We start from the raw sequence: 24,214 nt of genomic DNA, 5'->3' as shown, positions 1-24,214 counted from the left end.
TTTGGCAGTTACACTGGTTGTTAATATACCAGCATTTCACATTTGCAGTGACTTACCTCAGACCTGTTTCAACATGGGATCTTGCAATGTTAATCACTTAAATATGTTACCTAAACAAATCCATTACTGAAAGTTCATTACTCGATGTTAATTATTTTTTGGTATTGCGGTTTTCGTTCCGTCAGTGTAGTCAAACCTCTCGTCACCGTCAATTAAATTAAGGATGGAGCGACTTATCAGTTGAAGGAGGACAGAGAGAAGAATCCATAATGGCCGTTCAAGAGACCATTTTGATATTGTTGTTACGGTGGACATCAGTCTGGAGAAAGGTTTGATTCAGCTCTCCATGCTAGTCAGTCCCATGCAAATCTCCACATCTTTGCATAGCTACTACAAACTACTTGTCTGAACCTGGTCACTGTAGTCAATTGTTAGTCTCCCTTATAGTATTTATTCCTGCCTTCTCCACATTTCACATGTTTATCAAGTAGCTGATTCCTTGGAGCTTCAAGATGTGTCCTATCAACGGATCCCTCCTTTGAGTCAATTTATCCTATATCGTTTTTTCCCAGTTCGATTCAATATCTCCCCATCTGTTATCCAATCTAACAATCTGATCTTCAGCATTCTCCTGTAGCACTATATATCAAAAGCTTCTATTCCGTTCTTGTCTGGATGGTTTATTATCATGTTGCACTTCTGTACACGGCTACATCCCAGACAAACACCTTCAGAAAAGTCTTTGTAGCGAACAAGTTTATATTCAGTATTAACAAATTTGTCTTTTGCAGAAACGCTTTTCATGCTGCTGTTACTCTGTATTTTATATCTTCTCTACTTCAGCCACTGTGAGCTACTTTGCTGCCCAAATAGCAAAACTCATATACCAATTTCAGTGGCTCATATCGTAATATAATTCTCTCAGAACTGTCTGATTTAATTCGCCTTTATTCCATTACCTTTGATACTCATAAAACTTATTTTCGAGACATAATCCATTTCGTTGAATTGCTCTTCCAAGTCGTTCAGCTTCTTTTACAAAATTACAATGTCATCGGCAAACTTGAAAGTCTTAATTTCTATGGCCAATTGATCCATTTTCCCCAATTCAGACAGAGAAGTGTTTCCTGAATTTTTGTTTCTCCAATATTAGTTTTGCTTTTCTTCCTTTTTTTCTCCTCAATAGGTTTATTGCTCTTTTCAGGATCTACACGTGATGAGCATCTACTATTTGTGGACCTAGAATCATAATAATTATTCTGAGATAATTCTGTGGTTGGATACCACTCCTGTGACTATATCGTCATTGTAACCAGAGGCAGGAAATAAACTGCAACGCCTTCTGTCTTGCAGGTAAAGCATAGACAACTGTTGATAGGCGGTAACACATCTTGGATTCAGAATTGACAGCTGGCGTAGTTTTTGATTGCATTTAAAAGATATAGCAATAAGGGTTATTCCAGGTTGTTCCAGCTATACTTCAAAGTGATGTTAAAAATCAGGAAGGCTACTTTACTCCCAATAATGCTCTAAAGTCTATAGTGTGCTCTGAATTTTATGGCTGCTGATAACAAACTAGAGAAAAATACAGAATAGTTGTATTTTAGAATTTCAGGCATCTCTGGCGCATTACTAATAATTCTGAATCGTCTACCATCTCATCGAAGCCAAAGGCACGAACTTTATATTGGTATAAATTCACCGTATTCACTGACAGCAAGTTTCATAATTCATTCCAAATCCATACCCAACCCTCTCAAGGTTATCATAACCGTATCAATCACCAAGGGCAGAGGCGGGAAATGTATGCATAATCAAAGAGGGAAGTGCAAGGTACACAGAGCGTAGTAAGTAATATACACAGTCTAACAATGAAAGTGAAGCACCCAGAAGGGGAGACGAAAATTTAATGAAACCTCATGGGTTGAGAGGCTATGTGGTATTTTCAATGATTACAATATCGGGTCAAATTTATAAAGAAATTGGCAGTGTGAGCCAACTTGTTGGGGAAATTTACCCCCTTTCTGACGTCGATTTGTGCACTGATTCGGTTAGTAAGGGTGTCATAATGCCTTTGTATCCTTTCCCGCTTTTGCAACTGGCCTTGATATCATGGACACTGGCACTGGGACAGTGTTGATATCCGAGCTACTCCCAACCATTTTCGATCAGCTCTGGGGATCTTGCTGGCCGCGGGAATAGCTCAGCACCGCACAGACACTTCACACAGACACGTACCGTGTGCAGACGAGCGCTGTACTGTTGATAAACTGCACCACGATACTGTCGCTTGAAGGATAACACATTAAGGAGTGCGTTGTCAGCAACATATTGTTGTGTCATCAGTGTTCCCTCATCACTATGTAATGTTATGTGTGCCTCACTGCTTTTTTTAAAACTAATTTGTGCCAGATTTTATTCTGAGAAACTCAGTAATGTATGTAAATACCGTAAATGTAAATGTGATTCAAAAAGTACTTGAAGTGAAGTGAAGCGCAGCTGGACAGCAAGAAACTCTTTAGTGCACAACCCCCGCAACGATAGTATTAGAGAATCTTTGAGTAAAAAAAAACAATTGATTTAATACAAAAAAGACTGTTAATCTGTATCTTGTGGAAAGAGGACGTGTTGCTAGGCCGTTGCTCAGAACATATTTCCATTTAATGAAAATTGGTATTTTAATGATAAAACTGTGTAAAGTATGTGTAAGAGTTGCCAAACATTAATGTATAAAAATTTTCTGGAAGTGAAGAATAGAAATATATTGTTTTTGGAAAAGGGGGTGAACTTAATTGTCGTTGCCAACAGAATTGTAAGTGTACAAAGTTCACTAAAATACAGGAAAAGAAATAAATTCTCTATAGTTTTCATTCAATAAGTAACAGCCTCTCATCATTTCTTAATTACAGTAATTGGATTATGTTCTTGTACAATAGTATGGTGCTGAACTCCACTGAGCAATTCTGATGTAGCAGGACATGTAGTTTGAAGGAAGTTTGTGTGCCAAGCAATCTCCTTTTTTTTTTCATGAAAAGCAGATTGCTGTTTGATCTTTCTTACTTACAACAGTGATCCCTTAGCTATGAAAAGCTACGAAAACTTGGGCTCAAAGCTATCCGCAATGCGACCAAGTAACTAACAGAGTCGTGTTTTAAACCTTAAAGAACAATAACTTCCTCTAAATTGTAATATGTCTCCAATTGGTGCAGAAGCTGATCATTCAAGGAGGCAGCAACCAAAATTCAGGTGCCAGTTACGACTTAAAGTAAAAATCTCAAACAAAAATAAATCTCTCTCTTTCTCTCTCTTCAAACACATATACAAATATTGATATTATTATTTAAAAAATTCATTTTTATAACTACTGGCTGTGACCTGAAGTTACACCCAATGATACCAGAGTACACTGCCGTGCCTCTCCAAAACTATGGAAGAATAGAACTTTTCCCCAGGGCGTCACCATACTCGTCGACGACAGTCATCTGGGGAAGTATGGAACCGTGTTACATCGCTGAACACAATACGACACTCCAAATGCATCCATTCGTGTTGTTATGTTATTGGCAGCCTGCAAATGGGACACTGTTCACACTTCTTATACAGGGTGGGGCAAATAAAAGTGGTCCGGACGAGGGGATACGATTGAACGTGAATGTATGCACGTAACCACACCACATATATGCCCATCATTTAATCCACTCTGACTCAGAGTGTAAAGCAGGCTGTGTCAGTGTGAGTAGAGCTGTGCAAAGGAGTGGAGATGGCCACCCATGTCATCTAATCTGTCAGTGAGTGATTACTTTGTGAGGGGAGCCCTCAAGTCTAAGGTGTATCACAACAATCCTCATGGTCTTCAAGAACTGCAGCAGAACATTTGGGATGAGATTGCAGCAATTCCAGCAGTTCAGTTTCTATCTGCCTTCAACAACTTGTTGACCAGGGCCCAGAAGTGCCAAGAGACGAATAGCGGTCACTTTCAACATTATCTATGGTCAGTTTAGTACTATATCTCCTTTCCTCTGCTGTGTTTTCTTTGTACCCTGTAACCCTGTTCTCTTGGCCGCTTTTATTCTCTCCACCCTGCACCGTATACCCTATCAGACCTGGTAACAAAACTAAATGTGAACAGCACTAAATGCATTCTAGTGGTCATTTAACCTATTATAAGAAACTGCGAAGCATTTACATCCAACCGAAGGCGTGTATGTGTAAAAAGCTACGCAATCGAACCGTGTGTTCTGAGTGCTTCACTTTTTTGTCTGGAAGTGTGCTTGTCGCTTGGAAATGAAATCATAAAACAAAGGAAAATCTGACTGGCTGAGAGAGACAGATAATACTGCACAGGCGAAAACTGTCATCACAGAAAATAATATTAAGCAAATTCTGTATCAGTATAAGATAAAGACAGTAACCTTCAAAGCACACATGGGCACCACATTACTGTTGGATGAGAGATAAGACATGAAGATGTAGATGACTCAGATATACTGAAAATTTGAACGATCGGAAAGTGCTGTCTAGAAACTCACCAAAACGATGTGTAGAGAGTACTGTGGATGAAGTAAAATTACTGTACAAACTTTTAAAAAACGGTAAACGAGCTCAGACAATTCATCAGGATTTTCAGATTTACTTAAATTACTAGAAGATTTAGAGATTAGGAACTGCTCTGGTGTTTTGGTGTTCAAAACTGTGCCGTGAAGTGATGCACATTTGTCTTTCCCGCCGCTGGTGGTGAGTGTTCAGTTGGATGTGGCTGCTAAACACATGAGATGTTGCGAGCAGAGCCAAACAAGGCAACCACCGGTTGGCAACAGGTGGCCACAGTGGAGTGGAGGCAGAAGGGAATCGGCCAGCGAGTGGAACACTTCTATCAGCTTGTAGGGCGAGGACTGCCTCCTGGACAGACAAAGCGAGAAACGTGTGGTGGAGCAGAAAGGTATCCTGGCAGACGGACTGCCAAGGCTGATAGGCGTTTGCTGTCGACAAGGCTCATTGTTCCGGCAGGAGCAGCGGGCTATGCTTGGCTTAGCAAACCGAGGGAATGCAGTGAAGCCAGGAGTGAAGTGCTGGTTGCTGCGGCACTACAGTTAGTGGAGTAAGTGCTGGCTGTGGTGCATATGAACGAGGCAGAGCTGGCCTATTTGAGCTGCCTTTTGATTTCGTGCTGAAAAACAAAGCGGCCGCTTTCAACTGAAAGAGTACTGGCTGAAGGATATGTGCCAAGGGATTTTATTGCGTTACCGTTCTGATATTCTGTGTGCTACGGAATGTACGGAGCGTTGGTTTCATTGAGAATTTATCTGTCTTGTTTTGTCTGTTTACAATTGAGTAGGGAGTTGGCTTTGGTCGGGTATCTTTGGAATTCGGTTTTGGGATGACTTCTGGTGCTAAGTATCTTTTATGTTTTCACTGTGCATTGTTATTTGTGTATCTCAGTTCATGCCCTTGTGTGAACATGAATGAACTACTATGTTGTTAGATTTTATATTCATTTGTGCCCCCTTATTGTAAGATTGCCTGATTCTCTTGGGGCAAGTTTAAAAGCGCCCCACAGTCGTAGCAGAGTGTGGTTGTGAATTGTGTTGGTGTGCCATTAGTGGTAGCATTAAGGTAGTTCATGGTTTTGTGTCCTTTTGCTCTTTTGGTGTGACGTTGCAGGAATAACTGTTAGGGGCGTCACAGGTGCCACTTGGTTGAAAAGGGATGAACTGGGCTATGAGGTTACTTTCGAAGACACACCCTTGGAAGTACAATGTTAGGATTGGTTCAAATGGCTCTGAGGACTATGGGACTTAACTGGTTAGGTCATCAGTCCCCTAGAACTTAGAACTACTTAATAACTAACCTAAGAACATGACACACATCCATTCCCGAGGCAGGATTCGAACCTGCAACCGTAGCGGTCGCGCGGTTCCAGACTGTTGCGCCTAGAACCGCTCGGCCACTCCAGCCGGCTGTCAGGATTGGTCCAAAAGTCTCGACAGGTGCTGGGGAAGGCAGTATGGTTATCAGGGGAGCACCAGAATATGAGTAGTGGATCAGCTACTACCCGGTTTGCGTTAACTGCAAAATAGCTAATTATTAATTTTTTTTAAAGGGTGAAGTGTCCGCGCACTCACATCTAAACAGGCAAAAGGCTCGGGTAACTCATTATGTGAACTGGTTGAATGGTCTGAAGCTCTTAAATAAGGATCAGTTAAACGATGAAGTATGACACATGAGAAGTACCGCTAGGATTGCAGGAAAGCGTTACAGTAACCTTGTAGAACAGAGAGCAAGCATGTAAGGACTACTGCACAATCACCAGCGCATTTCACGATTGTAAACAGGTACTTGCCATAATATACAGAAGAAACGACAGTGACGTTTTCCAGAAGCTGTAAAACGAACTCTTATAGTATGCGACACAGAACTTCTAATGAGTGTAAAAACTTGATTAATATTCAGTTTGTTTCAAGCAGTTGTTATTACAGCATATGTAGACCTTTAAAACGAACGAAATGTAGTATTACCTTACTGGGCCGAAAATAAGCCGCACTTTTTATCCAGATTTCACCGTCGAGAAGTTAGGTTGTAGCTTTGCAACAATACATCTAGTGTCTGTAGCCGAAACTTTTACGATATTTTATTGGCGTTAACATTGTGTAGGTCTAGTAATATTGTTTCGTTAGATTATAATCCAATTTCAGTTGGATACTGGTAAGAAAGTTTGATTTATGCCGATGTCAGCCACCATTTAGAGCGAAAAACATCATGTAGCCAAGGAACTCAGTGCGGTTACGATGCAACCTTCAGACTTAGAATTGTGTGTTGTACCAAAACCACAAAAACCATGAGGTAGGAAGAAAGTGTGGACTGGCCTATGTGCCTATGGGAGAATGCTATCCCATTTCGTCATTCTGAAGAGGAAAACTACGCCCAATGAAAACATTCCTAAGGGCTCAGTGATTTGCTGCCAAGCAAAGTACTGGATGACGACGTAACTAATATTTGACTGGCTGTTTACTATTTGTAATCGCAAACCTGGGGCACTGGTTTCTAAGACAGCCATGTTAATTTTGAATGCTTTAAAGGGAATCCAACTGTTGAAGCGAAAGATAAACTTGCTGCACAAAAGACAGACCTTGTCGTAAAGCTGCAGGTGCCAGACGAGTTCGAAAGTAAGCCGTTCAAGTACAGCCGCCGAAAAATGTATTCAGATTGACTCCTGGAAGAAGACCATGCCCTTACACGGCCTGGTAAGATTAAGAAGCCACCATTATCTTTCTGTGCGAACGGATTCTTCTTTCGTAGGCCTCCAGATAATCAGAGTCCATCATCAAGGGATTCAAGAAATGCTGCATATCGAATGCACCGAATAGCAGCGAGTATGGCATACTAGGGACGAGAATGAAGAAAATGAAGGAAGTAAGACTGATATCAATAATGTGAATACCGGTCCTAATAGCGATAAAAGTGAATATGACAAAATATGGTACCGGTATGTTAGGTGACAAAATATAATACATAATTATGATAGAGCAAATGTTTACGGTACACACTTAAGTTTTACATGCATGTACAAGTAAATTTCTGGTACTTTTACTCCTCTGACTGTGTGCGATTTATTTTCACGTGATTTTTGTTTTTCATTTTTTATTTATTCCTCTAATTTTGGGGTGCCGCATGTATGCGATGGTACCTTATTATGAGCCAATATTGTACTATACTTCAATATCCTTCGACTATTTCTGATTTGTACCTGAACAGTAGCCTTCGGCAACCATGCAAACGCCAGGAACGTTTTCTCCTTGACGTTGAAGCCAGCGCCGAAAGCAATGACGACGGAAACGAGGATTCGGCACTGAAACAAAAAAGCACAGTGATGTCGGCCAACCAGAGTTTACAGAACACGAGCTGAGCACATCACTGCTCAATTGACTTTCACCTTACCGTGAGGGCAATAGCCAAACACGCTATGGCGAGTCCAACGCGATCCCCTTCCAGCTCAAAGAGGTTGATCTCCGCACCAATGAGGCCAAATAGCGCTGGTTGGAAGAATGCCCAGATTGTTTTGAAGGACTGTGACACAGGGCTCTGCAATGGAATAAAATTCATGTCATTCATCGATTTAAGGAACGCCACAGCGGTATGTCCAAGCGTTTGCAGCAGCTACACTGAGGTGACAAGAACCACACGATAGCGATATGCATATATACAGATTGCAGTACTATCGAATACACAAGGTATAACGGACAGTGTATTGGCGAAACTGTTACTTGTATTTGTACTCATATGGTGGTACGACGGGAATGAACAGACTTTGAACGCAGAATGGTAGTTGGAGCTAGATGCATGGGACAATCCATTTTGGAAATCGTTTGGGAATTCAACATTCCGAGAGTGACAGTGTGAAGAGTGTGCCGAGAATGCCAAATTTCAGGCATTACCTCTCAACAGGGACAATGCAGTGACCGACGACCTTCACTTAACGACCGAGAGCAGCGGCATTTTCGTAGGGTTGTCAGTGCTAACAGAAAAGCAACTAAGTGTGACATAACTGAAGAAATCAACGTGGGACGTACAACGAACGTATCCGTTAGGACTGTGCGGCGAAGTTTGACGTTCACGGGTTATGACAGCCAATGACTGACGCGAGTGGATTTGCTGACAGCACGACATCGCCTGCAGCGCCTTTCCTGGTCTCGTAACTATATCGTCTGGGCTCTAGACTACTAGTAAACTGTGGCCTGGTCAGATAAGTTCCTATTTGACTTGGAAAGAGTTGATGGTATGGTTCTAGCTTGGCGCAGACCCCACGAACCCATGGACCCAAATTGTCAACAAGGCGCTCTGCAAGCTGGTAGTGGCTCCATAATAGTGTGGCCTGTGTTTGCATGGAATGGACCGGGTCCTCTGGTCCAACTGAAGCGACCATTGACTGGAAATGGTTATGTTCGGCTACTTGGAGACCATTTGCAGCCATTGATGGACTTCATGTTCAGAAATATGTCACCAGGCCACAATCGTTCGCAATTGGTTTGAAAAACATTCCGGGTAATTCGAGCAGCGAATGATTCGGTCAGCGATATTGCTCACCATAAATACCATCGAACATTTACGGGACATAACCGAGATGCCAGTTCGTGCACAAACTCCTGCACAAGCAACACTTCCGCAGTTATGGAAGGTTATAGACATAGCACGGCACAATATTTCTGCAGAGGCTTCCAACGACTTGTTGAGTCCATTCCACGTTCAGTTGGTGCACTATGTCGGACAAAGGGAGATCCCACACAATATTAGGAGATATCCCATGACTTTTGTCACCTCAGTGTGTTATGCACAAAAGGTCTCACTGAATAGAAAAAACTTAGTTACAGTATCTTCACCTGCACGGCGTTTTGTTAGATACAATGGAACAAATAGCTGTCGAACGTGCGAAAACATGTGTTCTCTTTTTGTTTGTTTTTTTATCGTAATTTTGTGTCGTTACTTTCTGGCTAATTTGATGCTGTCCAACACGATTATTTCTTCTCCTCTTCCAAATTCCCTCCAAACTTCCTCATTTATTTCTTGTCTCTATTCAAATCTCTATCTCCTAGATTTTTTCCCCTTCACACCACCATCTAGTCTCATAGAAGATGTCCTATCAATCTGTACCTCCTTGTAGTTAATGATTCTCCGTGTATCTCCTTTCTCTCTGATTCTGAAAAGACTTAAAATTTCTCATCTTGTCAAATAACTTAATTTTCAGCGTGATTCCGTAATAACACTTTTCAAACGCATCGATTTCGTTATTTTCCTGTTTTCCTCCTTCTCATTTCCGTGTGATGTTGTGCTCCAGACGTAATTCTCAGACATATAATTAATACAACTTAACTAATAAGTAAACATTAAGAATTACACATTAACATCTCCTATACAGGTTGCTAAGTAAAAAGAATGATGGAAAGCAGCTAGATCATTGGAGACAGAATATAAACTCAGATACACAAGAAGAGTGTAGTAAATTAATGGTCTTTTTCAAAGGAATGTCCCGATATTTGCTTTACCGGTTTAGACAACCACGAAAAATTAATCTGTGCAGAAAATTCTGAAAAAAACAGGGATAAACTGTAAGGAAATACGGGAAATATAAAATCTCAACAAGAACGAAGAGGGAATAACAAGAATGGAACAGGTAAAACGATGTGCTCGGTTAAAAAGGGTATAAAGGGTGTAACATAGGGATTTATTCTTTGGATCCTACTGTTCACTTTGTACATCGAAGAAGCGATGATGGAAATAAAGGGAAGTTTCATGAGTGAGGCTAAAATTCAGGCTGAAAAAATATCAATGAGAGAGTCGCAGATGAAATCGCAGTCCTCAGTGAAAGTGAAGAAACACTGCAGGACATCATGAGTGGAACAGTCTAATATGCACACACTGAGCCTCGAGAGTAAACTGAAGAAGTAATGAGGATTAGCGGAAGTGAGATTAGCGATAAACTTAACATCAGAATTGGTGACTACGAAATGACGAACTTAAGGAACTCTGCTAGGAAGCGAAGTAACATAAGACGGACGAAGTCTGAACGACACAAAAAGCAGATTATCACAAGCAGAAAGGCCAGCCGAGACTAAAAGAAGCCTTCTGATATTAAACATAGCCTTAAATATGTTCTTGTGGAGTACAGCATTGTGTGGCAGGGGATCTTGGGTTGAGAGAAAAACGGAAAAGATCACTGAAGAGCATTTGAGATGTATTGCTATAGAAGGATGCTGAAAATTAGGTGCGTTGATAACATAAGGAATGAGGAGGTTCTCCGCAGAATTGGCGAAGATAGGACATGTGAAGCACACCGACAAAAAAAGGACAGGGTTGCAGAATGTGTGTTAAGGTATCAGGTGATAACTTGCATGGTACTAGGCGGAACTGTAGAGGATGAAAACTGTAGGGGGAAGGAAGACATTGCAATACATCCGACGAATAATTGAAAGTATAGGGTGCAAATGATATTCTTGGATTAAGAGGTTGGTACAAGAGAGGAGTTCATGATGGTCCACGTCAAACTAGCTCTAAGGCCGACGGCGTAAAAACCACTTCCCTCCCTATCAAATTAACTATTCTTTGATGCATCAGAGTACGTCATATTGGCGTTCCCACTCTTTAGCCAAGATGTGCCATAAATTTAGTTTATGTTCATTATCTCCTCATTATTTATCTAATATACCCATCTAATTTCCAGCGTTCTCCTGTAGCACTACATTTAAAAAGATTCTATTCTCTTTTTGTCGCAACTGTTTATCATCCATGTTTCACACATTCTAGACAAACATCTTCAGATCTCACAGTGAGGCGTGTGGGACAAAACACTTGCGTTTTCTCTGTCGGATACACAGTGCTCGTTATGAAAAGATATTGTTAAGATGGCATGTCGAAACGAAGTCATTGCTTAAAATGTCAGTCGTGGTCAGAACAGTGAGTGCAACTCACATACACATGAGTCATGTGTGTGTGAGTTGCGTTTGCGTGAGTGTGTATATTTGTGGTTGTCGTCTAATTTTGACGAAGGCCTTACTGGCCGAAAGCTGTATTTGTGAGAGTGTTTTTGTTGTGCCTATCCCGACTCAGCATCCCCGCTATATGGTGAGTGGCAACTTTCCTTTTCACAATATTGTTACATTCCATCCTGGATTTTCTAGTATTAACATTCTACATCTGTATTCAACATATTTACACATTTGCAGCCCTCTGCCGCTAGAGGGCTCCGAATTGTAGCGTGTAACATGATCGTAGGAACCATAGGTATGTTGGTGCGTGTGAAACAGTGGGGTGTAATCGACTTTCGTATTGAAAGAGTTCGTCCACACATGGAGCACCGTTTCTTTTAGCATGACAATGCCAGACCACACATCAGCGTTGCGGCGTTTATAGCAGTCCGACGCTCTGGGTACACTGTCATCGATCATCTTCCGTACAGTCCTGACTTGGCCCATCCGATTTTCATCTGTTTCCAAAAGTTAAAGAACATCTTCGAGAACTTCGTTCTCATGAAGTGATGGAAGGAGAGGTGAGTTTTTGGCTCAGTCAACAAAGTTAAACATTCTACTCTGACAGTATCAACAAACTGTTCTCTTGTTGGCAGAGATGCGTTCGTCGCCTGGATGACTATGTTGAGAAATAAATATGTAGACATGAAGAATAAAGATGTAGGATGTTAATAGCCTTAATTCTGTTTAAAAAGCTTGAAGAGTTTCCACATAAAAATTCAGCGGCATTAAGTACTAGCACGCCCTCATATGAGATTGCTGTGAAAACCATATAGGATCTCTATTTATTCATTCCGCGTCGACTGGAAGCTGTTTTGAACGCTAACGGTTTTGCTACAACTTATTAGGCATATTAGTATGGTGAGTTTTTGGTGTTACTATATTTTTGTCCTCGCTCTGTACGTTGTATGACAGGTAACGACGCGCGTATTCTGTAGTGAACGGTGGTCGCGGTTGTTATTGTAAGAATGTCAACTCCATTGTTGAGAAGTTTCATAAACAGATATAGGAGAGATGAGATCGTTACAGTAATTCATACTGAGAGGCAGTTTTGGCGTTAATACTGTAGACCTACACAAAAGCACAAAGCACTCAGTCGCCAGGCCACAAGTGGTCCATCGGGACCATCCGACCGCCGTGTCATTCGCAGCTGAGGATGCGGATCGGAGGGTCGTGTGGTCAGCACACCGCTCTCCCTGTCGTTACGATGGTTTTCGTTGACCAGAGCCCCTACTATTCGGCCGAGTAGCTCCTCAATTGGCATCATGACGCTGAGTGCATCTCGAAAAATGGAAACAGGGCTTGGCGCCCCGGATGGTCATCTATCCAAGTGGCGGCCACGCCTGACTGTGCTTAACTTCGGTGACCTGACAAGAACCGCCGTATCCACTGCGGCAAGGGCGTTGCCCGTAAACCTACAGCGTGGCGGAGAAATTACATAAATGTTCGGTACAGAAGACGATACCATTTTACTCTCCGGATTCGATAATTTGATTAATTTAGTGTAGCATATGCTATAGACAATTTCAGGTGAAGAAGTTCGACGCAAAATAGGCGACATGGAATCAGCGAACGGTAAGCAAAAAGCTGTTCAAATTATTTGATGACGTACAAAATCTATCAGCCGCGTCTCTGTAATTGTTAAGCAACCGCTACACTACTGTCCTAAATTCTTTCTCATGCCACCTCCTCTCCTGTCCGATATACGTCCAAACCCTTCACCTAGAAACTGTCCGCGGGCCGTTGTGGCCGAGTGGTTCCAGGGGCTTCGGTCTGGAACCGCGCGACCGCTACGGTCGCAGCTTCGAATCCTGTGTGTGATGTACTTAGGTTAGTTAGGTTGAAGTAGTTTTAAGTTCTAGGGGACAGATGACCTCAGATGTTAAGTCCCATAGTGCTCAGAACCATTTGAACCATTTAGAAATTGTTCTCAGGAAGTTTCAAGACGAGATACCTCACCAATCACATGAAAATTAAGATAATCGTTTTTATTCCTGTCGCCATGTTTATGTGTATTTCGTAATATTTTATTCACAGGTTGAAGAGCGGCCAGCTCAACCACCTTCGGGGAAGTTCATCTAAACAAATAAAAATTGCCGCATGTACGACAGATCATCACTTGAGAAATGCTCAATAGATCTGGCTGACTTTTTTTGTTGTTTTCATCATTTTCCGGACAAGGTTTGTACGTTTTTGGAAAATTGACCGGAAAAGTCGGAAATTTAGTAGATATTTTTGTATGAAAAGCGCCTCTTGTTTCTGATTCACCTTGCATTCCGAGTGACGATTGATAAATCGTAAAAAAAAAAAAAAAATCGTTGGAAGTGTGTGGAATAAACCTTGAATTGCCGTATTTTCGCATGGGAGGTTATGTGTGATGTGATCGAGATTCGGTAAACCATCGAGGCTATTTGTTTTCTCTCCGCACGAAGAGACAAAAAATATTCATCTTGAAGTGCTGCAATGAACGCATTAGAAACACCAACAAATTATTACGAAATGAATGAATTTCAGCTTGTTTCAGTTGAATAAATTCATGATCTTAATGAAATTTTTTGTACGAATTCACTCAAATTCAAGGAAAGATTCGGTTGGATGAACCCTTCTTGATCAACGGGCTCACAGAGACAAAGCACAGCCTAAACCACTAGCTTATTTCATTTCAATAAATTCATGATCTTACTGAAATTGTTTTGTTCCAGTTCACACAAATTCAATGAAGGTTTCGGTTGGGTGAACCTTCCAACGCGAACAACTGAAACACGCTACACAACAAACACTTTCTGTTAAACCGGCTGCGAGAAAGGACATGCTAAGCTGTGCAGTGAAAATGTGCGGTTTTGTTCTCCTTTTCGCAGTCATTTTTAATAGTAAACAGGAAAGCAGCGTTTACAGATAGGTTTATAATCCTTCCTGTTCGTTGATTAAAACCGCGCAAAATATTAAAGCTACTGTTCTCACAGATCCAGTGGTTTGAAAGATCTCTCTCTCTCTCTCTCTTATGCCTCGTGTACTAATTATTCCAACCGATTTATTCATTCATTTTCACTTCTGTTCCAAGTCAAGGTTCCGTTTGTAATAGTAATAGTAATAATAATAATAATAATTATAATAATAGCTAAATAAACAAGGTTAGAGAGGGGGGCGGGGAGGGGGGGGAGAGAAGAGATGGGCAGAGAAGTGGAAGGAAATACATACACTACTGGTCATTAAAATTGCTACACCAAGAAGAAAAGCAGATGACAAACGGGTATTCACTGGACAAATGTATTATATTGGAACTGACATGTGATTACATTTTCACGCAATTTGAGTGCACAGATCCTGAGAAATCAGTACCCAGAATAACCACCTCTAGCCGTAATAACGGCCTTGATACGCCTGGGCATTGAGTCAAACAGAGCTTGGATGCGTGTACAGCTACAGCTGCCCATGCAGCTACAAAACGATACCACAGCTCATCACGAGTAGTTAGGTTAGGTTAGTGTTTTTTTAACGACCCGTTGACAACAAGGTCATTAGTGACGGAGCACAAGCTCGGGTTAGTGAAGGATGGGGAAGGATATGAGCCGTGTCCTTTCAAAGGAACCATCCCGGCATCACGAGTAGTGACTGGCGTATTGTGATGAGCCAGTTGCTCGGCCAGCATTGACGAGACGTTTTCAATTGGTGAGAGATCTCGAGAATGTGCTGGCCAGGGCAGCAGTCGAACGTTTTCTGTATCCAGAAAGGCCCGTACAGGAACTGCAACATGCGGTCGTGCATTATCCTGCTGGAATGTAGGGTTTCGCAGGTATCGAATAAAGGGTAGGGCCACGGGTCGTAACACATCTGAAATATAACTGCCAATGCTCAAAGCGCCGTTAGTGCGAACAAGAGGTGACCGAGACGTGTAACCAACGGCACCCCATACCATCACGCCGGGTGATATGGCAGTATGGCGATGACGAATACGCGCTTCCAATGTGCGTTCACCACGATGTCGCCAAACAGGGATGCGACCATCACGATGCTGTAAACAGAACCTGGATTCATCCGAAAAAATGGCATTTTGACATTCGTGAACCCAGGTTCGTCGTTGAATACACCATCGCAGGCGCTCCTGTCTGTGATGCAGCGTCAATGGTAACCACAGCCATGGTCTCCGAGCTGATAGTCCATGCTGCTGCAAACGTCGTCGAACTGTTCGTGCAGATGGTTGTTGTCTTGCAAACGTCATCATCTGTTGACTCAGGGATCAGGACGTGGCTGCACGATCCGTTACAGCCATGCGGATAAGATGGCTGTCATCTCGACTGCTAGTGATACAAGGCCGTTGGGATCCAGCACGGCGTTCCGTATTACCATCCTGAACCCACCGATTCCATATTCTGCTAACAGTCATTGGATCTCGACCGACGCGAGCAGCAATGTCGCAATACGATAAACTGCAATCGTAATAGGCTACAATCCGACCTCCATCAAAGTGGGAAAAGTGATGGTACGCATTTCTCCTCCTTACACGAGGCATCACAACAACGTTTCACCAGGCAACGCCGGTCAACTGCTGTTTGTGTATGAGAAATCGGTTGGAAACTTTCCTCATGTCAGCACGTTGTAGGTGTCGCAACCGGTGCCAACCTTCTGTGAATGCTCTGAAAAGCTAATCATTTGCATATCACAGCATCTTCTTCCTGTCGGTTAAATTTCGCGTCTGTAGCACGTCATCTTCATGGTGTAGCAGTTTTAATGGTCAGTAGTGTATAATGAGTATATGAATAGGGAGATGTCGGAGGAGGAGGTGGGTTAGAGATATAAAGGAAGAGGTTGGAAAGTGATGGACAGATAAAGGGGGAAGGGTGAAAAGGAGGGCAAAGGCAAAGAGAGGGTGGAGGAGGACAGGGATAGAGCGAGGGGGAAGAGGACAGGAGGAGATTAGGAGGTGTATCCAATTCCCGCATAAATTTAGTAATTGCAAAGCACTGCCAGGTCCGCTGGCAGCAGGCAAGATGGAGAAGGCAGGCTGGCTGTACTCACGGTCTGGGGCCAGCCCTGCCTGCGCCAGCCAGCGGCGGCCACGAAGCCCGCCACGGTGGCGCCCAGCGGTCCCGCGCCGTTGTAGCCCACCGCCTCGGAGCCCAGCACGCACACCAGACCGCCCGCCAACAGCAGCCACGTGCGCAGCGACACGCAGAACCTCTGCAGCACGGCGCACGCAGCAGTCGCGTTACAAAAACGAGAAAGCGAGGCTCCTCAAAACTATGAGTAAACTACAGCTCAACATGGAAAAGGGACATCTGGGCATCACTCCCAGATACAGCAAGATCCATATGAGAACCAACACATCAAAATCAGCCCGAAACAAAAAGCTGAGTAATGCTGGCTGGAAACTGAAGTGAGACTTGTTCGCAAAGAGAATTATCTGTTTAATAGCAAACTTACGAACATACACACAGAATTAGCTCATTTCTTAGACAACTATGCTTTGCTAAAAATTCTAGACTGTGGTGTGCGTACTGTAAGACTTTCGGTACACACACCATCAGATTATTTGACTTGTCGCTCTAACGAAATACGCGAGTGTCAGCAATATGTCTCTTGCGCTTATCGTGGCGTGTTTATCTTCTGCCGTTAGGTCAGACGATAGAAATGCCACTTGCACGCTTAGAGTAGCAGATTGACGGTGACCAGCTTTAAACAGAACTTGATTAATTTTCACACACATTTATTAAAATAATAACAAGTATAAACATTACTTAACTTGGTTCAGGATGCTATTTACAACTGACAATCTGAAGTTCCTTTGGTATTGGTACGTTAATCTTATTCTCACATATATCTCTGATACTTGCCAAAAGCGTCTATACATTTATCTTCAAGGCTATGAACAGGAATATGCGAATCTTATTAGACACAGACTGAAACTTGACTATAGACTGGTACAGACAAATGTAGAACTTGTACAGACTGGTACAGACTAATGCAGACTGCAGACTGGTACAGACTTGTGCAGACAAATGCAGACTGACTAATCAGAGGTCTGTACACTCGTTATAATACCTCGCGCATTCATGTATCATTGCGCAAGTGTGATCCGCGAGGAGAAGAGGTTCTACGTTAGCAGCTTGGCTGCGTTACATATTAATACGCGAATCGGAGGGAACAGAATTTGGACTGTCTCTTTGACAGCGCCATCTCGTAGTGTGGAGACCGACGAGCACTGCGCCTGCGCTGTTGTTCTTAGCGGGGCGCGCTCTAGTGGGAAAGTTGCGTACACGCTGGCTACACGGAACTATGTACACAACAAAACATAATCACTAATCTTGTGATTAATGAATATATGAATATCACTCATAATCAGTGCCATAAAATCAACAAATTAAAAAAATAAGCAGGTACACAGTTAAAACAAAAGTAGTAACGCCACACACACACATAAATTTTACAACTATTTATCAAATAGGCAATCATATTCAGAAGCAGAGAAAACAACTTACTAAATAAAAAGCAGAAATATAATTTACATCCTGAAATAAGGGCCAAAAGTATAAAAATCAATAAAAGAGATTAGAGTTGCAACAAAAAATGCTTCAGCTGTAGCAAAGTTAAGCAATACCAGAAAGACACTTATAGCCCAGAATGCTATGAAAGCCTTAAGCAACGAGCTAAACAAACATGATGCAAGTTATAATACCTAGCAAGATGGCAGGAAAATACTCAAAGATATAAACGAAAAGCTAACTGACCATGAAGCCGTAACTACTATGATGAACAAATACAACACTTTGTGTAGGATTAAAGAAGAAGAATATATAAGAAAAAAATTGGATTTTTTTTATCAAAAATGGCTTTACTGAAGTATAGAAAGACCCCACGAAAGCATTTCAGACAAAACTCACATCACAGGTGCAAACGCTGTAATCGTGAACTGTGCGGCTGATCCCGGCGGAGGTTCGAGTCCTCCCTCGGGCATGGGTGTGTGTGTTTGTGTTTAGGATAATTTAGGTTAAGTAGTGTGTAAGCTTAGGTATTGATGACCTTACCAGTTACGTCCCATAAGATTTCACATACATATGAACATTTCTGAACAGCTGAAAAACACATATCTGTTGCTATCTGACCTTGAGATGAATCATGAATATTTGGGCACCAAAGCAAAGATCGCAACCAAAAATACACTAAGAATTTTCCCTGTTTTAAGCAATTGTGAACTCCAGGTTACAAGATTAAAAACGAACTTATCAACATACTAGCCAAGACATCTACATATACTGAAAACTGCACGGTAAAAACATTTTGCAGCTAATAGAAGAAATTAGAAACATCATCCTCCATTCAGCCCAATCATTAACATGTGACATAACAAAACTATACACAAACATACCCATCCAGAATCACTCGAAGTCGTCAAAGCAAACCTAATAAAACATAAAAAACGACCACTGACTGAAATGGTTGAAGTCATGGATATTCTTTAACTAGTTCTAAAAAAATGGCTCTGAGCGCTATCGGACTTAACATCTGAGGTCATCAGTCCCCTAGAGCTTAGAACTACTTAAACCTAACTAACCTAAGGACATCACACACATCCATGGCCGAGGCAGGATTCGAACCTGCGACCGTATCGGTCGTGCAGTTCCAGACTGCAGCACCTAGAACCGCTCTAACTAGTTCTAAACAATAACTATTTCACACTCAGAAATAAAATAAATTCCAATGTAAAAGTCTTGCAGTGGTTTCAAGTACAGCTGGTACAATGGCCAATATATACGTCAACCACCTCAAGCAAAAAGCCGTTGTAATAAAATCAAGCTGCGTGGATAAAATTATTTATTGTAAACGTTATGCGCTGATACATCGCTCTTGGTACGTGATGACACAAATGATGTTAACAACATACTCGATACACCCAATAAACGGGACAAAGGTATGAAATTCGCTGTTGAATACTAAAATAGCGACAGCAGCAACTTCCGAGACCTGAACATCAGTAAAGAAAGTAATTTAAGTACTTTCAAAGCTGACAGAAAACCAGTAACAAAAATATACAATCACACACAATAATGCCACCTCATGACAAAGACATGCACCACACAGATCGTTAGTTACAGAGCCAGTATCATACCTATAGATAACCATGTGAAGCTCTATGAATTCAGCTTGACGAAACAAATAGCTGCAGCAAATAGTTTGGTCACTCACTTATAGACAACCTCACAGAGAAGAGAAAGAAACAATTACCTTTCACATGTCTACTCTCCTATAGACAAGCAAACATTTTCAGATCGCACAGTTTTAAAGCTGCTTTCACTATACATAACAAACTGCAACACATGCTGAGACACAACTTAAACACACAGACAGATAAACACACAACCAGGCATTTACTAAACTACTGTGTAGTACATGCAAAGCCCCCAATGTAGGTCAAATTGGGAGAGACCTCCAAATAAGATACAATGAACACACAAAACACTGTCCACCATTCAATGATATCATGAATGATATTCATATATTACGTGAAATAGACAAGGAACACTAAACAGATATGCGTCTACAATTAGAAATTTTCGTTTGTTGACAATACATAGTGACAGGTTTCTAAATGATAAACTGGTAAGCAGCAATAAAAATTTCTTCAAAAATTTATCCATTATTGAATTCTTATTTTATTTTAAAAATCTTAACCAGGTAACCATACTCTTCAATATATGCCACTGCATAAGTACATCTGTACAGTAAGGGTTTCATCTTTACTTTATTAGCAACTGAAAAATCTCTAGAATGATATAAACATCTGAATGTGAAAGTGTTAAGCTGTCATGAGTTTGATACTGTGCTCTGTTTCTGAGACAAATAAATTTCCAGCAAAAATATAAGTAAATGTGCTAATGAAATGATTTAAAACATACAACCTACTTATGTGCACAATAAAATAAATGTATTTTTATGTGCGAGTTATATTTCGATACATAACCTCAGTCGCACACCCAGAAAATGAAGATCATAATTCAGGTTATTGTAATGTCTAAGTAATTGTAATGCAACTGATGACACGTCGTGCTAATTAAATTTAGTAAAATGCGACTGACACAGTAGAAATTATTTCATAAACACATAGCACCTGCTTCCATAGCGCATGTTGACAGTGTGATGACACTCGACCCTGTGTACCTTATTCGCGTCTACATGTATACCCCGCAGGCCACTTAGTGGTGTGTAGTAGAGGGCACATTGTGTAACACTGTCATTCCCCATGTTCAATCCCCATTCATTACGAATGACACGCGGGAAGAAGTCTCAGTGTGAGTTCTAATCTCTCTAATTTTATTTTTATGCTGTTTCTGCGATACATTCATACGAGGCTAATTCTTCAAGGAAAGTGATTGCAAAATTGCACGTCAACCTGGTGATCATAAGCAGCATTCCATGGGGTGTTTTTCAAGAGGATAACGTTCGTCCACAAACCGCTGTTGCAACTTAACATGCCCTACAGAATGTCGACACGTTGCTTTGGCCTGCTCGATCACCAGATCTGTCTCCAATTGAGCACTTATGGGGCATCATCAGATGAAAACTCCAGCATCATCACAAACTACACTACCGTCCCTGAATTGCTCGACGATGTGCTACAGGTATGAAACTCCATCCTACAAACTGAGATCCGGCATCCATACAACGCATTGCATTTAGGTTTGCTGATTACGTTCAAAATTCTGGCGGTTGCACAGGCTATTAATGTACCAGCATTTCACATTTGCAGTGGCTTATCTCGCGCTTGTAGTGCGGTTTTTACGGAATGGATTGGTAGTCAGGGGCTTGTAATGTTAGTCAATCAACAGAGTGTAATAATACTGAGAAAGTGCATTATGTGCAGACATACACTTTTTAAGATGGAACAATGCCCACTGACATTAACAACTTAAAATAGTCAGTGGTGTTTGTTGTAAGATTCTAGTACGGGCCGAAAGCGTTCTACCGCTTTCCCCACAGAAAACAGATTACAGGCGTCAAATCTGGGGAATAAGCCGATTAAGGTACTAGTCATGTTCGTCAACGATTTGGAAACAATTCATGCAACCATGCTGTGGTACTTTGTGCACTATGCGCTGGACAGCCATCATGTTGGTACCACAGGTTCCTCCTAGTCTGCAGAGGAACGTCCTCTAGCGCCTGTGGAAAATGGTCTGTTAAGAGGCCGTGATACTTCTGCGCAGTTCAGTGTTCCGTTTATGAAAAATGGGCCCATGAGCTGATGGCTCACTATCCCACATTACACGTTTAAACTCCATGAACTCTCACGCTCCACCTTACGAAGTCAACAGGGATCGTCGACAGACCAATAGCCGGCCGCTGTAGCCGAGGTGTTCTAGACGCTTCAGTCCGGAACCGCGCTGTTGCTACGTTCGCAGATTCGGATCCTGCCTCGGGCATGGATGTGTGTGATGTCCTCAGGTTGGGTAGGTTTAGGTTGTTTTAAGTCTAGGAGACTCATGAGCCCAGATGTTAAGTCCCATAGGGCTTATAGCCATTTGAACCATTTTGACAGACCAATAGTGCATGTTTCGGGCATTTAACCTTGCTATGACTGGTAAATTTGGCTTCATCGCTAAACAAGATACACGACAGATCTGGAGTATCCTGTCTCATCGCCCATGTACAGAAGTTAACATTATTCTCGTTATCGTTTCCAGGGGTGCAACCTAATTCGATAGAGACTGACTCATGCCATTACCTCGTGCGACTGCACAGGAGCTAACGTGCGGATGAACTGCAACAGCAACAAGAACATTAATTTCTCCCTCCTCTGTCATCAGTTGTTTTCTTCTGTTACGTTGTCTGGGTGTTACACTACCACTTTCACGTAACTAGTTGAAGAGATTGATAAGTAATTGTAAAGATGTTTGACGTCTCTTAGGATTTCTTGCCACATACACCTTACAAGAACGAAATGCATTCTTCCTACACTCTCTATGCACCATAAGCATGTCGGATTTTTCTGCACTCACGACCTCCTGATTGGACTCTCACACTCTGACTGACTAGCAAGTCACAAGACACTCTAGAAACACATAAGCACACTGCAAGCAAACATAACATCTTTGTTAAAAATCAAGTCAAAACAGTCTCGATCGCGTTTTCAAATTTTTATTCGGTAGCAACGGGTTTCGGTCCTTTCCTCAGACTATTTTCAGGCTTGTCCCAGCCATTATGGCTGCCGGTGGCAGCAGACGGAGCGAGGTCGGAAGAAGTAAGGATGTCATTGCTCATCCTTACTTCTACGGATCTCGCATCGTCTACCGCCACCAGCAACCATAATGGCGGTGAAAAGCCCGAAGATGGTCTAAGGAAAGGTGCAAAACCGGTTGCTGACGAATAAAAATCTGAAAATGCGTTTGAGACCATTTTTATTTGATTTTAGCATTTTATACCGATCGCTATTTTGCCTCAATTACAGGATGCTTACTAAAATTTTAAGTAACATCATCGTACCTAGCAACTACGCACGTTGAATGGCACAAAGAAGCATCGGTATGGAAACTTTTCAAAATATGATATCTCGTAAACGACTCGCGTTAGGGTCCTACAACAGACGCCACTGACATTCTAATGTATCCTGTTGTTAGTTTGTTAATATCAACAGGCATTGCCCCATTTAAAAATGTATGTTTGCACAAATAATACACTTTCTAAGTATTATTACAATCAGTTTATTGGTTAACAATATGAGCCCCTGAGTACAATCCATCCTGTGAAAACCGCACTTCAATAGCACTCTCCATTTCCACAATACTTGTCGTAAGTTTTAGGTAATTCGCCCTACATCTTACCGGTAGCAACAGTCTTCAATATATGGATACCAAGAGGCCAAACGAATGATGTGTGCACTGTTCGGTAGTGCGTGTTACAGCGTCCTGGTATCTCACACAGCGAGGGCACATACCATTGTTATTGGCGTTGGCTCCGACAGAGAGGGATGTGAAATTCCGTTGCCTCCTTGTAGTTATTTGGAAGGGTTGAACTACAATATCTCATCAAAAGTGTCTGGAGACAAATTGACATTAATATGGAGAGTGTCCACACTTCGCATTTAGTCCGCAGCTAGTGGTCTAGTGGCTAGCGTTCCTGCCTCCGGATCATCGGGTCCCAGGTTCGATTCCCGGCAGGGTTGGGGATTTTCTCTGCCCGAGGTCTGGGTATTTGTGTTGTCTCCATCATCATCTTCGTGACAGCGGCTAGGTTATTGTGTACAAATTGGACTGTGTAAACATTGGGACTTTATACGGGCGCTGATGACCGCGCAGTTGAGCGCCCCTCAAACCAAACATCATCATCATCACTTCGCATTTATGACGGATTGAACTCTGCTGTGGAGAAAGATGCCTGAATGTCTGGGTAGCCCGTTCTTCCTGCGCCAAGCACAGTATGGTGGCTGGGAGAGTATGCATGTAGGTGTAGAAGAGCCCAAAAACAAGGAAGGTAATAAAGCTGGATGCTGAGGTCGGGAACGAAGTCGACACTTTCAGTCATTCCAAAGGAGTTCCATTGAGCTCAGTTCTGGAGTCTAAACAGGCTTCCCTATTACAGGAGAGTTACTGTCCACAACCCGCCGCCTCACAGATGCTGCTTTACGATAGAGTGCATTGTCATGCTGACACAATCACCGTCTACGAACTGTTCCTCTGATGTACGCAGTACACAATTCTGTAAAATGTGTT

General features: G+C 42.0%; 1 protein-coding gene across 2 annotated transcripts in view; it reads right to left on the bottom strand.

Moving 5' to 3' along the window:
- The window catches only part of LOC126322174 (sodium/hydrogen exchanger 9B2-like), a 166,340-nt gene that overhangs the window by 6,621 nt on the left and 135,505 nt on the right, over positions 1-24,214 (bottom strand). For both annotated transcript variants that reach the window (XM_049994264.1, XM_049994263.1), the window contains exons 8-10: positions 16,533-16,694; positions 7,936-8,079; positions 7,745-7,846 (exon numbers count right to left, since the gene is read on the bottom strand). In XM_049994264.1, the coding sequence (XP_049850221.1) occupies positions 7,745-7,846; positions 7,936-8,079; positions 16,533-16,694 (408 nt within the window). The remainder of the gene's footprint in view (positions 1-7,744; positions 7,847-7,935; positions 8,080-16,532; positions 16,695-24,214) is intronic.

The sequence above is a fragment of the Schistocerca gregaria genome, chromosome 2, assembly GCF_023897955.1.
Source record: "Schistocerca gregaria isolate iqSchGreg1 chromosome 2, iqSchGreg1.2, whole genome shotgun sequence".
NCBI lineage: Eukaryota > Metazoa > Arthropoda > Insecta > Orthoptera > Acrididae > Schistocerca > Schistocerca gregaria.
Note: the sequence above shows the minus strand (reverse complement) of the source record. Positions and strands in the feature narration are given on the sequence as shown.